The 16,784-nt window shown below is 41.3% G+C and overlaps 1 protein-coding gene across 7 annotated transcripts in view; it reads left to right on the top strand.

Annotated features, from left to right (window-relative positions):
* The window catches only part of LOC133657764 (inactive ubiquitin carboxyl-terminal hydrolase 54-like), a 48,439-nt gene that overhangs the window by 26,609 nt on the left and 5,046 nt on the right, over positions 1-16,784 (top strand). For 5 of the 7 annotated variants that reach the window (XM_062059469.1, XM_062059467.1, XM_062059473.1 and 2 more), the window contains exons 11-18: positions 2,917-3,067; positions 5,944-6,108; positions 6,223-6,345; positions 6,518-6,965; positions 12,003-12,094; positions 12,176-12,340; positions 14,492-14,611; positions 14,876-15,026. In XM_062059469.1, the coding sequence (XP_061915453.1) occupies positions 2,917-3,067; positions 5,944-6,108; positions 6,223-6,345; positions 6,518-6,965; positions 12,003-12,094; positions 12,176-12,340; positions 14,492-14,611; positions 14,876-15,026 (1,415 nt within the window). Of the gene's footprint in view, positions 1-2,916; positions 3,068-5,943; positions 6,190-6,222; positions 6,346-6,517; positions 6,966-12,002; positions 12,095-12,175; positions 12,341-14,491; positions 14,612-14,875; positions 15,027-16,784 lie in introns of all 7 variants that reach the window. The other 2 variants (XM_062059470.1, XM_062059472.1) reach the window with 2 other exon arrangements.

Raw genomic sequence — 16,784 nt, forward strand, 5'->3', positions numbered from 1 at the left:
CCATCCCTTCTTCTCCCGCTCTCGTCCAATCGCGTTCCCTCGCGCTCTCCGGCCGCCTCGCTCGCCGCCGCTTGTCCAAACAAGGATTTCCCGCCATTGTTTTACCAGTGGAGCTGGACAGAACCCAGGGTGTGGTCACACACACACACACCCACACACACACTCTTTTGCCCACGCTGCAGTCTCGTTATTTCCGCCGCTCAATTGTTGCTACAAGTTTTGGATCCGCAAAGCTGGAGGTGGATTGTTTTTGAGGACGGGAGGAAAAGTTGAAATAGAAAGTTGATAGATCTCCGTAGAACAACAAAAAAAAAAACGGTTTGTCTCAAGGACCAACTTGTTTTTATTCGGCTGCTGCGTGATGTTTTCCGGGCAGACGGCACATCTTTGCTGAGGTGGGAACTAAGTGACTGAAACTATTATCTGATACTAAATAGGTTTTAAGAGCTAAGATTGATGATGATGTTTATGTTCATGATGATTTAAGTAAATTCATTAATTCACCTCGTCATAGCATGCTGATATTAGCATGATAAACACTGGTTACAGTTGTGGTTATGATGCCAGTTGATGCCGAACATACAATTACAATATGATACATCCCGTAATCGCAGTTTCCCATCACAGCGTGTCCGAATAGGAGTAGGTAGAAGCAGAGCTGACCCATCCTACCCCTTTTTCGTGTCGCAGCAACTACTAACACGTGTGTTACGACTCTTTTTGTAACACAACACTGAATACATGAATCAGGACATGAATACAAACATAAGTGAGTAAGTAAACAATCAATAAATATGTGACAATGATATAAATGAATAAAGTTCTCATAATTGAATAGTGAGTTATGATTCACATAATGAGATGATTGTAATTATTTCTTCATATTCCACATTTAACAATGAGATGTTATGGAGGGAGAAAATCTTCAAGTAACTAGATGAGGCAATTCCTGAAGGGATTGCGTGTGAATGCTCCAATGCTGAAGTTGAACTGAAATGCTTTGAAAAATGTCCCATTCATTTCAATGGGAAATTCATGGACATTTTGGAATTTTGGGAAAAGTGGGAATTTTATTGAAAATTATTTAAAAAAAAAGTGGAATGGGTAGTCGCAAAAAGGGGTTTGAAAAAAGGGAATTCTTGGAATTCCTGGAATTTTTTTTAACTTGGAAAAATGGTTTGAATCAGTTGAAAAATGTGCAAATGGTGGACGTTTGAAAAATGGCCAATTCATTTTGAATGGGAAAAATGTCCCGGAAAACTGTGAATTCTTGGAAATCAGGTAATTTTTTAAAATTGTCCAAGGAGAGCACACCATTTTGAACGGGCTGAATATTTTGGAGTTGGAACGGTTTGAACCGGATGAAAAATGTGGGTGTTGTGGAACTTTGAAAAATGTCCCATTCATTTCAATGGGAATTTCATGGAAATTTGGGAATTTCGGGAAAAGCGGGATTTTTTGGGGGAAAATGTTAACAAACTTGAATGAGTTGAAATGGTTGGTGTTGGAATTTTTCAAATCGGTCGAGAAATGTTGAAGTAGTATCGTTCTTAATTCAGAAGTGGTATTATGGAATTCCTGGAATTTCGGGAAAACCGGGAATTTTTCCAGTTCAAAAAACAACTTGTTTTTTTTGTCCTGATTAAGAGGAATGTTTGAACAATTGAAGTGGGTTGAAAAATGTGGAAGGAGTAGTCGACAGAGAAAAGGGTGAAAAAACGGGAAGTCCTGGAAATTTTTTGAACTTTGAAAATTTTTAGTTTGAATGTCCAGGATCAGTTGAATACGTTGAAGGTAGAATGGTTTGAATTGGTTGAAAAATGTGGAAATGGTGGAAGTCTGAAAAATGGCCAATTTATTTTGAATGGGAAAAATGTCCCGGAAAACCTGGAATTCTGGTAAATCTGGGAATTTTTGGAATTTGTCTAGGGAAAGCCCGCGATTACTGGATAGGCTGAACAGTTTGGGAAGTTGGAACGGTTTGAATCGGGTGAAAAATGTGGAAAGTAGAGCTGGAGAAGAAGAAGAAGAAGTGCAAGAATAATAAATAGATGAATTTTGGTGTAGAAACGCATTTAGGTGAATGTTTTGGAGCATTCACACAATGACTTAATATGATGTCATACCTGCAAATGGTCAAAAATAATAACACAAGATAAATCACCTGGATAGCAGTTATCATAATTAGCTCTGTTGAAGTTGCCCTCTAGTGGGTTCTTCAGACCACCACACACTTTCATTCAGGGTATAACACTGTTTTATTTTCATCAATTCTGCTAGGCTTTTGCTTTCCAGCAAATGTCTTTTTCTGAGCTCGTGTCTCTCTCTCTCTCTCTCTCTCTCTCTCTCTCTCTGGCTCCCACTCCAACTCCAACTCCAACTCCAACTCCAACTACGTGTCTCATACCGGCTGCTGCTAATTAAGGCGACAGGTGATTAGATAACAAGGCCCACCTGGGCCATCTACGCACTTGTCGTTGTCTTCGAAGCCGGTCCTGGCACACCCCGTTCTGCGGCAGGCCCGCAGGCCACGCCCCCCTCCACGAGCTCATTTTTAAATGAGATTTTATGATCAAAAACATATATATATATATTTAAAAAAAAATTTTTTGCAATGGTTTCACAAAATTATACGATATCTTGTCCTTTATTTAACATTGCATTTTTTAAAGAAATTAACAGTGAATGTCAGATATGGAAAATAATTAAATAAATAAGTACAGAAAAAAATTAATAAATAACGGTAATACAAAACATATATTTTCAATATAATATTTATTAACACTCACAAAAGTAGTGAAAATTGGTGCCATCAAGTACCGGTACTAGGAATCGGGTCCAAATATGTACGGTACCCACCTGTAGCAAAGGTGTAAGGACGACACGCCACAAACACATTTCCTTCTCCTCCCAAAGATCGGTCCCAAGTGGAAGGACGTGGTGTCGCGCTGCATCAAGGGCCACTACCAGCCCCTCCTGCTGCTGTACGCCGACCCGCGCGGGACCCCCGTGTCGGCCCGGGACCTGCAGCACATCACCAAGGCGTGCTACGACAGCGAGGACTCGGGTAACTACAACACAGCTAGGAGTCGTAGTAGTAGCACAGCAGCGCACCATCAGGTAACTACACTGGCATCAGTAGTACTTGTAGTAGTAGCAATGCTAGTACCGTATATTCCGGACTATAGAGCGTACCGGTGTATAAGCCACACCCACTCAATTTTAGAAGAAAATTATATTTTTCCATATATTAGCCGCATCGGACTATAAGCTGCAGATATATCTGATGTAAAATTAGTTATTTACACAGAAATATTTAGTAAATGTTTATTTACATACCTTAATTGTTTCCAAACGGTGTCTGTAACACGGCAGTAAAACGGCCGATCAAACAAAACGGAAGCCATCGTCATGGACCCACTAGCTGCGGAAGCTCGCTTTCCAATCAGTTAAACAGATGAATGAATCCATACGAGTTAAAACGCTACGGACGACTAAAAGACTGAATGGCACTTGTACTTCCGGTTGAAAGCTCAGTCTAAACAGAGGGGCAATGCAGCACCTGCAGTGAGTGAACTCGTCCAAAAGATGGCGCCATAGCACAAACAATACCACACCTTTTCAGTGTCTTTGCTTTGTTTTGTTTTTAAGCTATTTGCATCATGGCCGTCAGCAAAAACAAATCCATTTATTAGGATAAATGAAAAAAATTAGCGGCTTATACTCGTAGAAACGCTGGAGTAATAGTTTAATTAATCAATAACTCCACAGTGACGTTTTTGGTGAGTTTACTGAGGAATTTGTGAAACTGAAACAATACAAAAAGAATGCTGTTGTAAGTTAATAATACTAACACAGACACTCGTTAACGTGTTAGCGTATTGGCTAATTCTAACGACGCTAGCTTGATTACATTACGATAGCACGTACAAATATGCACAAAAATACTTTTACAGACATCACACAATGGGACGCTTCATTAAGTTAGAATTGTTTTAGTTATATTGTAAAGTAGAAACGCTATGGACGGTAAGAAGACAGAACGGCACTTTTACTTCCGGCTGAAAGCAGTAAATGAGAGGACACTGCATTTCAATGTCTTTGCGTGTTTAAAAAAAATATATTTTCATTATGATCGTTGGCCATGAAAAATCCATAAATGAACCACACCGTTTTATAAGCTGCAGGTTTCAAAGCGTAGGAAAAAAAAGTAGCGGCTTATAGTCCGTAATTCTCTGGAATACTCGGAGAAACGCTGGAGTAATAGTTTCAGTAATCAATAACTCCACGGTGACGTTTTGGTGAATATAGTGAGGAATTTGTGAAACTGAAACAATACAAAAAGAATGCCATTGTAAGTTAATAATACTAACACAGACACTCGTAAACGTGTTAGCGTATTAGCTAATGCTAACGACGCTAGCTTGATTACATTACGATAGCACGTACAAATATGCACAAAAACACTTTTACAGACATCACACAATGGGACGCTTCAGTAAGTAAGAATTGTTTTAGTTATATTGTAAAGTAGAAACGCTATGGACGGTAAGAAGACGGAACGGCACTTTTACTTCCGGCTGAAAGCAGTAAATGAGAGGACACTTTATTTCAATGTCTTTGCGTGTTTAAAAAAAAAAAAATTGCATTATGGCCGTTGGCAATGAAAAATCCATAAATGTACAACACCGTTTTATAAGCCGCAGGTTTCAAAGCGTAGGAAAAAAAGTAGCGGCTTATAGTCCGTAATTCTCTGGAATACCCGGAGAAACGCTGGAGTAATAGTTTCATTAATCAATAACTCCACAGTGACGTTTTGGTGAGTTTACTGAGGAATTTGTGAAACTGAAACAATACAAAAAGAATGCCGTTGTAAGTTAATAATACTAACACAGACACTCGTAAACGTGTTAGCGTATTAGCTAATGCTAACGACGCTAGCTTGATTACATTACGATAGCACGTACAAATATGCACAAAAACACTTTTACAGACATCACACAATGGGACGCTTCAGTAAGTAAGAATTGTTTTAGTTATATTGTAAAGTAGAAATGCTATGGACGGTAAGAAGACGGAACGGCACTTTTACTTCCGGCTGAAAGCAGTAAATGAGAGGACACTGCATTTCAGTGTCTTTGCGTGTTTTAAAAACAAATATTTGCATTATGGCCGTTGGCGATGAAAAGTCCATAAATGAGCCGCACCGTTTTATAAGCCGCAGGTTTCAAAGCGTAGGAAAAAAGTAGCGGCTTGTAGTCCGGAATTCTCGGCAATACTCGTAGAAACGCTGGAGTAATAGTTTCATTAATCAATAACTCCACGGTGACGTTTTTGGTGAGTTTACTGAGGAATTTACAAAACTGAAATAATACAAAAAGAATGCCATTGTAAGTTAATAATACTAACACAGACACTCGTAAACGTGTTAGCGTATTAGCTAATGCTAACGATGCTAGCTTGATTACATTACGATAGCACGTACAAATACACTTTTACAGACATCACACAATAGGACGCTTCAGTAAGTAAGAATTGTTTTAGTTATTTTGTAAAGTAGAAACGATATGGACAGTACGAAGACAGAACGGCACTTTTACTTCCGTCTGAAAGCAGTAAATGAGAGGACACTGCATTTCAATGTCTTTGCGTGTTTAAAAAAAAAAAAAAATTGCATTATGGCCGTTGGCGATGAAAAATCCATAAATGAACCGCACCGTTTTATAAGCCGCAGGTTTCAAAGCGTAGGAATAAAGTAGCGGCTTATAGTCCGGAATTTACGGTATTTGTAGTAGTGGTAGTACTTGTAGTGCTGTAGCTAGCCACTTGGAAGTGTTTGTTGTCGTGACTGTAGTAGTACTCGTGGTGTAGTATTAGTGGCGTGTACTTGTGTGTACTCCCACACACTCCCTCACTAACCCCGCCCCCTCTCCCCCTTCCCAGGCCGCGAGCCATCAATCTCAAGCGACACTCGCACCGACTCTTCGACGGAGAGCACCTCGTCCCGGCAGCCCCCCCGCTGGCAGCATGACTCCCAGGCCTCCGCCGTCCGCCGGCCACGCCCCGACGGGCCGCGCCACGCCTCGCTCTGCAGCCTGGACGCCGTAGGTGGGTGTCGGCCCCGCCCCCCCCTCCCTGATCGCTGCCATGCTCATCGCCTCATTCGTCACGCTCGGGTTCTAACTCATGGTTTGTTATTTGAAACACGCTTGTGTCGCCAAGGCAACGTGACGGACGCCGCTCCGCGGAAGGGAGGCAGGGCCAGAGACAGGAGGCGGAGCTCGAGCCGCCTCCGGCAATCTAAAGCCGACCAGGGAGCCTCGTCAGCCGGTTACCACAGTGAGGGTAGGCGGAGCTAAGCCCCGTGTGGGCGGCGGCAGGTTTTGCTGCCGCCAGAAAAGTAGGCGTGGACTAGTCTGTGTGGACGTCATCCGCCATGTTGGATCATGTGACATCATCTCTCATCCCGCTGCTTGTCCTGCCAATTGTCTGAAGTGGCCTCCTCTTTCTCCTGCAGGGGAGACGCTGAAGGAGCAGCAGGTTCCTCGCCAAGCCCCCCGGTCTTCTTCAAGCAACCTCCTGCGCGACTTCAAGGAGACCATGAGCAGCATCCTCCACAGCCGGCCCCTCCCCTCCTCCTCCACGGCCTCCCTGCCGGCCGCCGCCATCGCCTCCGAATCCAAATCCGCCTCCTCGGGCAGGCCCCGGCCGGCGTGGAGGCCCCGCAGGGAGGCGCTGAACATCGACAGCATCTTCGCCAGGGAGAGGAGGAGCAGGCAGGCCGGCTACAGCCCGCTAGGGAGAGGTCTCGCCTCGGAGGACGTCTCCTCCTGGACTCTCCCGGCAGGGGGCGGTAGAGAGCAGGCCCCGCCTCCCAGGCTCATCCAGAGGATGGAGAGCGGCTACGAGAGCAGCGAGAGGAACAGCGGCAGTCCCACCAGCTTGGATCTCAGCCTGGGAGAAAGGTCAGATCATTGCGCAATAGTTCAGCCAACTTATTAGTTGATACTAGAGATTAGGGGTGTGGGGAAAAATCGATTCGAATTCAAATCGCCATTCTCACGTTGTACGATTCAGTATCGATTCTCATTTTTCAAAAATCGATTTTCTTTTTGTATTTATTTATTTATTTATTTATTCATTTATTTTTTTAATTAATCAATCCAACAAAACAATACACAGCAATACCATAACAATGCAATCCAATTCCAAAACCAAACCCGACCCAGCAACACTCAGAACAGCAATAAACAGAGCAATTTCATTTCATTTCATTTCATTTTTATTTATCTCCTTCACTGATGTGCATCTTTGATAGACAATTATACCACAATTATTCAGTTATACAGTGACACACCAATGCCTGAGAAGGAGCAGGATGAAGAAAAATCTTATATTTTCCTGCCCCCTTCAACATAATACATAGTCTTACTCAGTGTTGGGTTAGTTACTGAAAACCAGTAACTAGTTACAATTACTAGTTACTTTATTTCAAAAGTAACTCAGTTACTAACACCAAAAAGTAATGCGTTACTGTGAAAAGTAACTATTTAGTTACTTCTTTCACTGGAGAATAATACAATCTGTTGATCAAATTGACATGCATTTGCATCACTGAACTCAGAAAGCAATGTGGTCTACATACAACACACAAAGACAAAGATATGCTTCAAAGGGCCAATTTATTTCAGGCCAGAAAAAATTGACAAAACTATTTTAAATAATTGCAACATAATGGCACTTTAACTTTAACTCTAAGTAGATAGGATCTTTGATCCAACACACAACTTACATTTAACTTAAATGTTATTTTCTTTGTGCTCGACAAAAGAAAAGTATTGAGAATGTCTCCATGTTAAAAAACTCAACTTCTGGCTTCGCCATGATGTCTTGTTAGTTGTTATGAGAGTAGCGTATGTGTGTGTGTGTGTGTGGCCCTTTAAGATATGACAGCATGAGAGGTGAGTGACGTCAGTGAGTGAGTGGGCGAGAGAGGTGAGGGAGCGGCGACAGTGAGTGCGTGTAGGTGCTCTAGCTTGCTGGATGGCTGCGTGCAATAAAGTCACAAAGTTGCAACAAACCGCCGGGCTCGTCATTCACCCTCAGCTGTAAAGACCCTCTTCCGGGTAAAGTGAAGGTTGTTAGACCCGAAGTACGGCTCCGGAGGAACGTCTCCCCTGTGGGGAGGCGTGCCTTCTGTGGGTGGGGGAAAGCACGCCTCTTCTTTTCCACCGGAGCGCTCCAATAAAACACACTCAGATCTTCAGTTTCTATCCGATACTACATAAAAATAACGTAAAATAACGCAGTAACGCATCATGCAGTAACGGTAACTGAGTTACTGTATATAAAAAAATAACGCGTTAGATTACTAGTTACCGCCGAAACTAACGGCGTTACAACGTCCCAACACTGGTCTTACTTAATGATATATAAACCAACAATTACATCCAAATATAACGAAAACAAACCAAAAAAACACAAGTGCAAAACTTCATGAAGTACAAACCGAACAAAACCAAAAGAAGTAATATACACCTCACGGGATGATACAAAACAAATACAAAACCAGGCAAAAAATAAGTAAAATAATAAATATAAAGCAAATTGTAAACTCTTATGGCTGTCCATATGATTTTATTGTTCTGTCTTTATATATTTTTTTCAATTGGAATATATTTTTACAATCTTTTATCTCATTGTAAAGAGAATTCCATAGTTTAACCCCCACCACTGATATGCACATTTGTTTTAAAGTTGTCCTTGAATACTGATGTTGGAAATGACCTTTTCTTCTGTGCTCTTCATTCTCAGAAGTGATGACAAACATTTTTTGTAAATTTGCTGGTAATGTTTTACTTTTAGCTTTAAACATGACACATAATGTCTGTAACGTTACTAGCTCCTGTAATTTCAATAAACCCGAATTAATGAATAATATGTTAGTGGGTTCTAAGTAATCTACTTTATGAATAATCCTTATAGCTCTTTTCTGTAGTTGATACAATGGCTTTATGTTAAATTGAGAGGAGATACAAACACGACACAAAACAATCCAAAAGTAGTGAAACAAAAATGAATATTATCATCAACATTATCAATATTAGTTACAATTTCAACATAGCAGTGATTAAAAATCCCTCATTGACATTATCATTAGACATTTATAAAAAAATTAAATGAAAATGAACAATAGTGTCACAGTGGCTTACACTTGCATCGCATCTCACAAGCTTGACAACACACTGTGTCCAATATTTTAACAAAGGTAAAATAAGTCATATTTTTGGTTCATTTAATAGTTCAAACAAATTTACATTACTGCAATCAGTTGATAAAACATTGTCCTTTACAATTATAAAAGCTTTTTTACAAAAATCTACTACTCTGCTTGCATGTCAGCAGACTGGGGTGGATCCTGCTGAAATCCTATGTATTGATTGAATAGAGAATCCTTTAGAATTGGAAAAATATCGTTTTTGAATCGAGAATCGTTTTGAATCGAAAAAATCGATTTATAATCGAACCATGACCTCAAGAATCGATATTGAATCGAATCGTGGGACACCCAAAGATTCGCAGCCCTACTACAGATGTCTGATAATGGCTTTTTTGCCGATATTGTCCAACTCTTAATTACCGATTCCGATATCTACCGATACCGATATATACAGTCGTGGAATTAACACATTATTATGCCTAATTGTCCCGCTGGATGCATTAAACAATGTAACTTTACCATGAATTGATTAATGTGGACCCCGACGTAAACAAGTTGAAAAACGTATTCGGGTGTTACCATTTAGTAGTCAATTGTACGGAATATATACTGTACTGTGCAATCTACTAATACAAGTTTCAATCAATCAAAAACAAGGTTTTCCAAAATAAGAGAACAACTTCAACTCCAGTTATGGAAAAAAGTGCCAACATGAAACTGCCATATTTATTATTGAAGTCACAAAGTGCATTATTTTTTTTAACATGCCTCAAAACAGCAGCTTGGAATTTGGGACATGCTCTCCCTGAGGTAATCCTAATACCCACTACAACTATGGGAAATACTATACGTTGACTTTCACAAAGTGCATTATTTTTTTATTTTTTTTAAACATGCCTCAAAACAACAGCTACAAAAACAATGAAGGCACACAGCTTCAGTCCAGAGTATACTAGAGCACACTTGCCAACCTTGAGACCTCCGAATTCGGGAGATGGAAAGGGGGCTGGGTGGTTTGGTGGTAGCGGGGGTGTATATTGTAGCGTCCCGGAAGAGTTAGTGCTGCAAGGGGTTCTGGGTATTTGTTCAGTTGTGTTACGGTGCGGATGTTCTCCCGAAATGTGTTTGTCATTCTTGTTTGGTGTGGGTTCACAGTGTGGCGCGTATTTGTAACAGTGTTAAAGTTGTTTATACGGTCACCCTCAGTGTGACCTGTATGGCTGTTGATCAAGTTTGCTTGCATTCACTTGTGTGTGTGTGTAAAAGCCGCATATATTATGTGACTGGGCCGGCACGCTGTTTGTATGGAGGAAAAGCGGACGTGACGACAGGTTATAGAGGACGCTAAAGGCGGTGCCTTTAAGGCACGCCCCCAATATTGTTGTCCGGGTGGAAATCAGGAGAAATTCGGGAGAATGGTTGCCCCGGGAGATTTTCGGGAGGATATGTACCGCTCTGTACAGCGGCGTTTTAAAAAGTCATTAATTTTACTTTTTGAAACCGATACCGATAATTTCCGATATTACATTTTAAAGCATTTATCGGCCGATATTATCGGACATCTCTAGTTGATATTGTTACCTGATTGGCTGTTAGTGTGTCACTCCCACTCATTACTGATCACCTGTGTTGCTCGGTTACCAGAGAACGAGAGCCTTTATTCATGCGACCAACCTTGCTTCCATACTTCCTCTTTCTTCCCACCAAGAAGAAATACAACTATTTATTGGACACATTTATCGCTATGGATTACGTGTCTAACGCGATATATATTGATATCGTTTTATCGCCCAAGTAACATTGCTGATGTTTTGTCAATCTTTTATATTAGGGATGTCCGATAATATCGGACTGCCGATATTATCGGCCGATAAATGCTTTAAAATGTAATATCGGAAATTATCGGTATCGGTTTCCAAATTATCAGTATCGGTTTCAACAAGTAAAATGTATGACTTTTTAAAACGCCGCTGTGTACACGGACGCAGGGAGAAGTAAAGAGTGCCATTAAGCCTTAAAGGCACTTCTTTTGCGTACCGGCCCAGTCGCATAATATCTACGGCTTTACACACACATAAGTGAATGCACGCATACTTGGTCAACAGCCATACAGGTCACACTGAGGGTGTCTGTATAAACAACTTTAACACTGTTACAAATATGCGCCACACTGTGAACCCACACCAAACAAGAATGACAAACACATTTCGGGAGAACATCCGCACCGTAACACAACATAAACACAACAGAACAAATACCCAGAACCCCTTGCAGCACTAACTCTTCCGGGATGCTACAATATACACCCCCCGCTACCCCACCACCACCTCAACCCCACCTCCCCGACCCCGCCCACCTCAACCTCCTCATGCTCTCTCAGGGAGAGCATGTCCCAAATTCCAAGCTGCTGTTTCCAACCCCGCCCACCTCAACCTCCTCATGCTCTCTCAGGGAGAGCATGTCCCAAATTCCAAGCTGCTGTTTTGAGGCATGTTAAAAAAAATAATGCACTTTGTGACTTCAATAATAAATATGGCAGCGCCATGTTGTTCCATAACTTGAGTTGATTTATTTTGGAAAACCTTGTTACATTGTTTAATGCATCCAGCGGGGAATCACAACAAAATTAGGCATAATAATGTGTTAATTCCATGACTGTATATATCGGTATCGATTGATATCGGAATCTGTAATTAAGAGTTGGACAATATCGGAATATCGGCAAAAAAGCCTTTATCGGACATCTCTATTTTATATTCATTATTATCCGTCCGCCCTCCAGGAAGTGTGCGGCGAAGACGTCGCCCTCTTCAGGACCGCCGTGGAAGAACACGCGGCCCAAGGACCTCAGCTCCGCCTCCAGGGCAAGCCCGGGTAGGACTTTGACTTTATGTCGGCGGGCCGATTGCGTCCCTGCTGACGAGCGCGCGCCATGTTCCCAATGTGTGTGAACAGCGCCCCTCGTGGGTGGCAGCGAGCTGGACCAGCTGCAGGAGGAGGTGCTGAGGAGGGCGCGGGAGGAGGAGCGGCAGCGGCAGCAGGAGAAAGACAGGGAGGCGGCGCTCGGCTTCAACCCTCGACCCAGCAAGTACCTGGACCTGGACCAGCTGCAGATCCAAGGTACACACACACACACACACACACACACACACACACACACACACACACACACACACACACACACACACACACACACACACACACACACACACACACTTCTCCCTTCTCAGTCTTACAATGTTTATCAATTTAAGACCAGACAGTAACTTCCCACAAAGGTGTGTGTGTGTGTGTGTTTTCTTGTATTTTTAACCTTCTTGGGACATCAACAAGGAAAAGTACCTTCCATATGAGGAGGTGTGAACAAGTTAGGACCCAAATCATGGTCCTAATACGGAAAACCTTTGCATCTAATAGAGAATGTCTCATTTGCACCCCCTGGTGGTGAAATCTATCAAAATGAGGTTGGTCCCAAAAAGGAGGGATTTTTCAAATTGACTGTGTGTCGGTTTTAAAAGTGCGCCCCCTCTTCTGGTCAACATATGAAATAACAAGGGTCTAAAAAAATTGAGTGCTCCCCCTCTTCTGGTCAACATATGAAATAACAAGTGTGTGTAAACATTCGAAGTGCTCCCCCTCTGGTCAACATATTTAATAACAAGTGTGTGTAAGAATTTGAAATGCGCCCCCTTTGGCCAAAATTGATAAAAAATAGAAATAAATATGTATATAGAGACATACTGTAATAACTTGAAATGAATAATGAAGATAAAAAAACAATTACAAACAAAAAAATCTCAAAAAAATTAACAAAAAGAAGTCTTTTTCTCACATTGTCGACTTTTTTCTTATAAAATTGGGAACAATTTCTCATATTCTTTCTGTTTCTGTAATATTGCAATATTTTCTCGTAAAATTATTACTTTTTATGTAAAATTATTACTTTATTATGTAAAATGATTACTTTTTAATGCAAAATGGTGACATTTGTCATATAAAATTCTGACTTTTATCACAATTTTGTCAATTTTTTTCGCTGTTCTTTTAAAATGGTGACATTTTTTGAGTAAAATTAGGACTTTTGTCTTAATTTTGCCAAGTAAAATTCCGATGATTATTATAATATTGCCAAAATTTTAAAGTTCGCTTATTAAATTGTGACTTTTGTCGAGTAAAATTACGACTCTTCATAAAATTGCCAACATTTTAAGCTTTTCTTTTAAAATTCCAACTTTTATCATAATATTGCACAAATTATAATTTTTTTCTTGTCAAATTTTGACTCGCGTTGAGTAAAATTACGACTTTTATTATAATTCTACCAAAATTCTAAGTTTTTCTTGTGAAATTGTGACCTTTTTCTTGTGAAATTCCAACTCATTTTTCCCAACAATCTTTGTTATATTTGCATAGTTTGTATGTATTATTAATGTTGTAAATATAAATCTTTATATATCTAGAAAGGGTGGTCCTAAAGAGGTAGGCATTTTTCTCAGGTCTCAAGAAGGTAACAAATACAAGAACGTGTGTGTGTGTGTGTGTGCGCGCGCGTGTGTGTGTGTGTGCGCGCGCGCGCGTGTGTGTGTGTGTGTGTGTGTGTGTTGGTGTGGTTGTGTGGGTCAGCAGATGTGTTGACCAGAGTGTTCCTCATTGCAGGACTGAAAGGAAGGACTGAGCCTCACACAATAGAGAACATGTTGGAAATGTTTTTTAGTTTCCTTTGTTGTTTCTGGCGCTCAAACAAATGATCAGCTGGCCACTCTGTGGCTCCGCCCCTCGTTACGTGAGTCTGATCCAGGGGTGTCCAAAGTTTTTGACTTGGGGGGCAAAGTATACTCATATACATTTATATAATTGGATATTAAGAGTATGTAATAGTTCTACTTCCACCTTGTTTATTTTTCCTTAAAGACCTCCTTTAATTCAATCAGATTTAAATGGGTTTAATTTTGAATTATGTGTTGCGTTTGGACATTTTATATAATATCCACAAAGTGTGACCATGCGTGTTGACTTTTTGCGTTAGTTTATTTGTTGTCTGGATTGGGTCACATGTAAAAACGCTGTGCTGTGTCCACTTCAAAGTCAAATTCATGGTCATTAACCGGTATCACTGACATTGCCCACAAAATGGTGTCATATTTGCAGCCGTCACACTGTCAGATATTTCAAAGTAATTATTGTTATTAAAATGAACACACTAGTTTGGACACCCCTTTTGTAATTTATTTCTTCGTATGTGACTGATTGGAATGTTGTCGTGTTTTAAAGGTAAAGGTGACAATCTGGAGCGGCGTCTGTCGGAGGCGGAGCTGCTGTTGGACCAATCGGTGCGTCTGGAGCAGGCGGGCGAGGTCGCCGCTGCCCTGTCCGCCGTCAATGACGCCGTGTGTAAGGACCTCCCCTTCTCGCATGCAAATGAGTTCACCAGAGCTACGCCCACTCCCGGCTGGTTTCCAATAGCAACCATCGCCGTGGTGATGACGCTTGTATTTCATCATCAATTATGATTAATATTACTGGACGTTTTTGAACATTTAATTATTTTTGAAGACATTATTTCATTTGTTTGTAAGATTTTGCATGAAACCATTTTCTTTTCTCCTTTTTCCTTTCCTTGTTTTCCTTTTGCTCCATTCCTTGGTTGCCCCGTAGCTAAGTTACGTCCGGCAGGCGAGGGCGGAGCTACTCTCCACAGCCGGGTGCAGCGTTGCATGAGGAGAGGCCGCAGCATGCAGCAACGTCTGCAGCATCTTCATCCTCATCCTCATCATCCTCATGGCTCACCTGCTGAGGAACAGCCCAGGTACTGAAAGTAGGCGGTAGTACTAAGTAGTAGGGAGTAGCAGGTAGTTGTAGGTAGTCACAGGCCGTCGTAGGTAGTAGCAGGTAGTTGTAGGTAGTCACAGGCAGTCGTAGGTAGTAGCAGTTAGTAACTGGGAGTAGTAGGCAGTCATAGGTAGTCGTACATAGTAATAGGTAGTAATAGCTAATAGTAGGTCATCGTAGGTAGTAATAGGTAAGAGCAAGTAGTACTTGGTAATAGTAGGTAGGTGTAGGTGATAGTAGGTAGTAATAGGTAATAGTAGGTAGTAAAAAGTAGTAATAGGTAATAGTAATAGGTAGTTGTAGATAGTCATATGTAGTGAATTAGTGAAGTGAATTACATTTATATAGCGCTTTTTTTCAAGTGACTCAAAGCGCTTTACATAGTGAAACCCAATATCTAAGTTACATTCAAACCAGTGTGGGTGGCACTGGGAGCAGGTGGGTAAAGTGTCTTGCCCAAGGACACAACGGCAGTTACTAGGATGGCGGAAGCGGGGATCGAACCTGCAACCCTCAAGTTGCTGGCACGGCCGCTCTACCAACCGAGCTATACCGCTTATGTAGTAGTAAAGGGTAGTCCTAGGTAGTAATAGAGAGTCGTAGGTATCAATAGGTAATATTAGGTAATAATAGGTAGTTGTAGTTAGTCATAGGTAATTGTAGGTAGGTAGATACTGATAAAGCATGATACTGATAAAGCATGATACTGCATGATACTGATACTGCATGATACTGATAAAGCATGCCCCCCTAGTCACACATGCCCCACTATTTGAAAAGAACTAGCTTAGATTTACTTTACATTTAATGTATGATGATCTCTCTCTCTCTCTTTGTCTGTCTGTCTGTCTGTCTCTGTCTATATATATCTGTCTCTCTATGTCTCTCTCTTTGTCTTTCTGTCTGTCTTTCTCTCTCTCTCTGTCACTCTCTCTGTCTGTCTCTATCTGTCTTTCTCTCTGTCTGTCTCTCTCTCTCTCTCTCTCTCTATGTCTCTCTCTATGTGTCTCTCTCTCTCTTTGTCTGTCTGTCTGTCTGTCTGTCTCTGTCTATATATATCTGTCTCTCTATGTCTCTCTCTTTGTCTTTCTGTCTGTCTTTCTCTCTCTCTCTGTCACTCTCTCTGTCTGTCTCTCTCTGTCTTTCTCTCTGTCTGTCTCTCTCTCTATGTCTCTCTTCCTGTCTGTCTCTCTCTGTCTATTTCTCTCTCTCTCTTTGTCCCTCTCTCTGTCTACGTGTCTCTCTCTCTCTCTCCCTCTCTCTATCTCGCTCTCTCTTTCTATGTCACTCTTTCTGTCTGTCTCTCTGTCTCTCACTCGCTCTATGTCACTCTCTCTCTCTCTCTCTCTCTCTCTCTCTCTCTCTCTCTCTCTCTCTCTCTCTGTCTCTCTCTATGTGTGTCTCTCTCTCTTTGTCTGTCTATCTGTCTGTCTGTCTCTGTCTATATATATCTGTCTCTCTATGTCTCTCTCTTTGTCTTTCTGTCTGTCTTTCTCTCTCTCTCTGTCACTCTCTCTGTCTCTATCTGTCTTTCTCTCTGTCTGTCTGCCTCTCTCTCTATGTCTCTCTTCCTGTCTGTCTCTCTCTGTCTATTTCTCTCTCTCTCTCTGTCCCTCTCTCTGTCTACGTGTCTGTCTCTCTTTCTCTCTCTCTCTCTCTCTCTCTCTCTCTCTCTCTCTCTTTCTCTCTCTCTCTCTCTATCTCTATCTCGCTCTCTCTTTCTATGTCACTCTTT

The sequence above is a fragment of the Entelurus aequoreus genome, linkage group LG09 (assembly GCF_033978785.1).
Source record: "Entelurus aequoreus isolate RoL-2023_Sb linkage group LG09, RoL_Eaeq_v1.1, whole genome shotgun sequence".
NCBI classification, from domain to species: Eukaryota; Metazoa; Chordata; class Actinopteri; order Syngnathiformes; family Syngnathidae; genus Entelurus; species Entelurus aequoreus.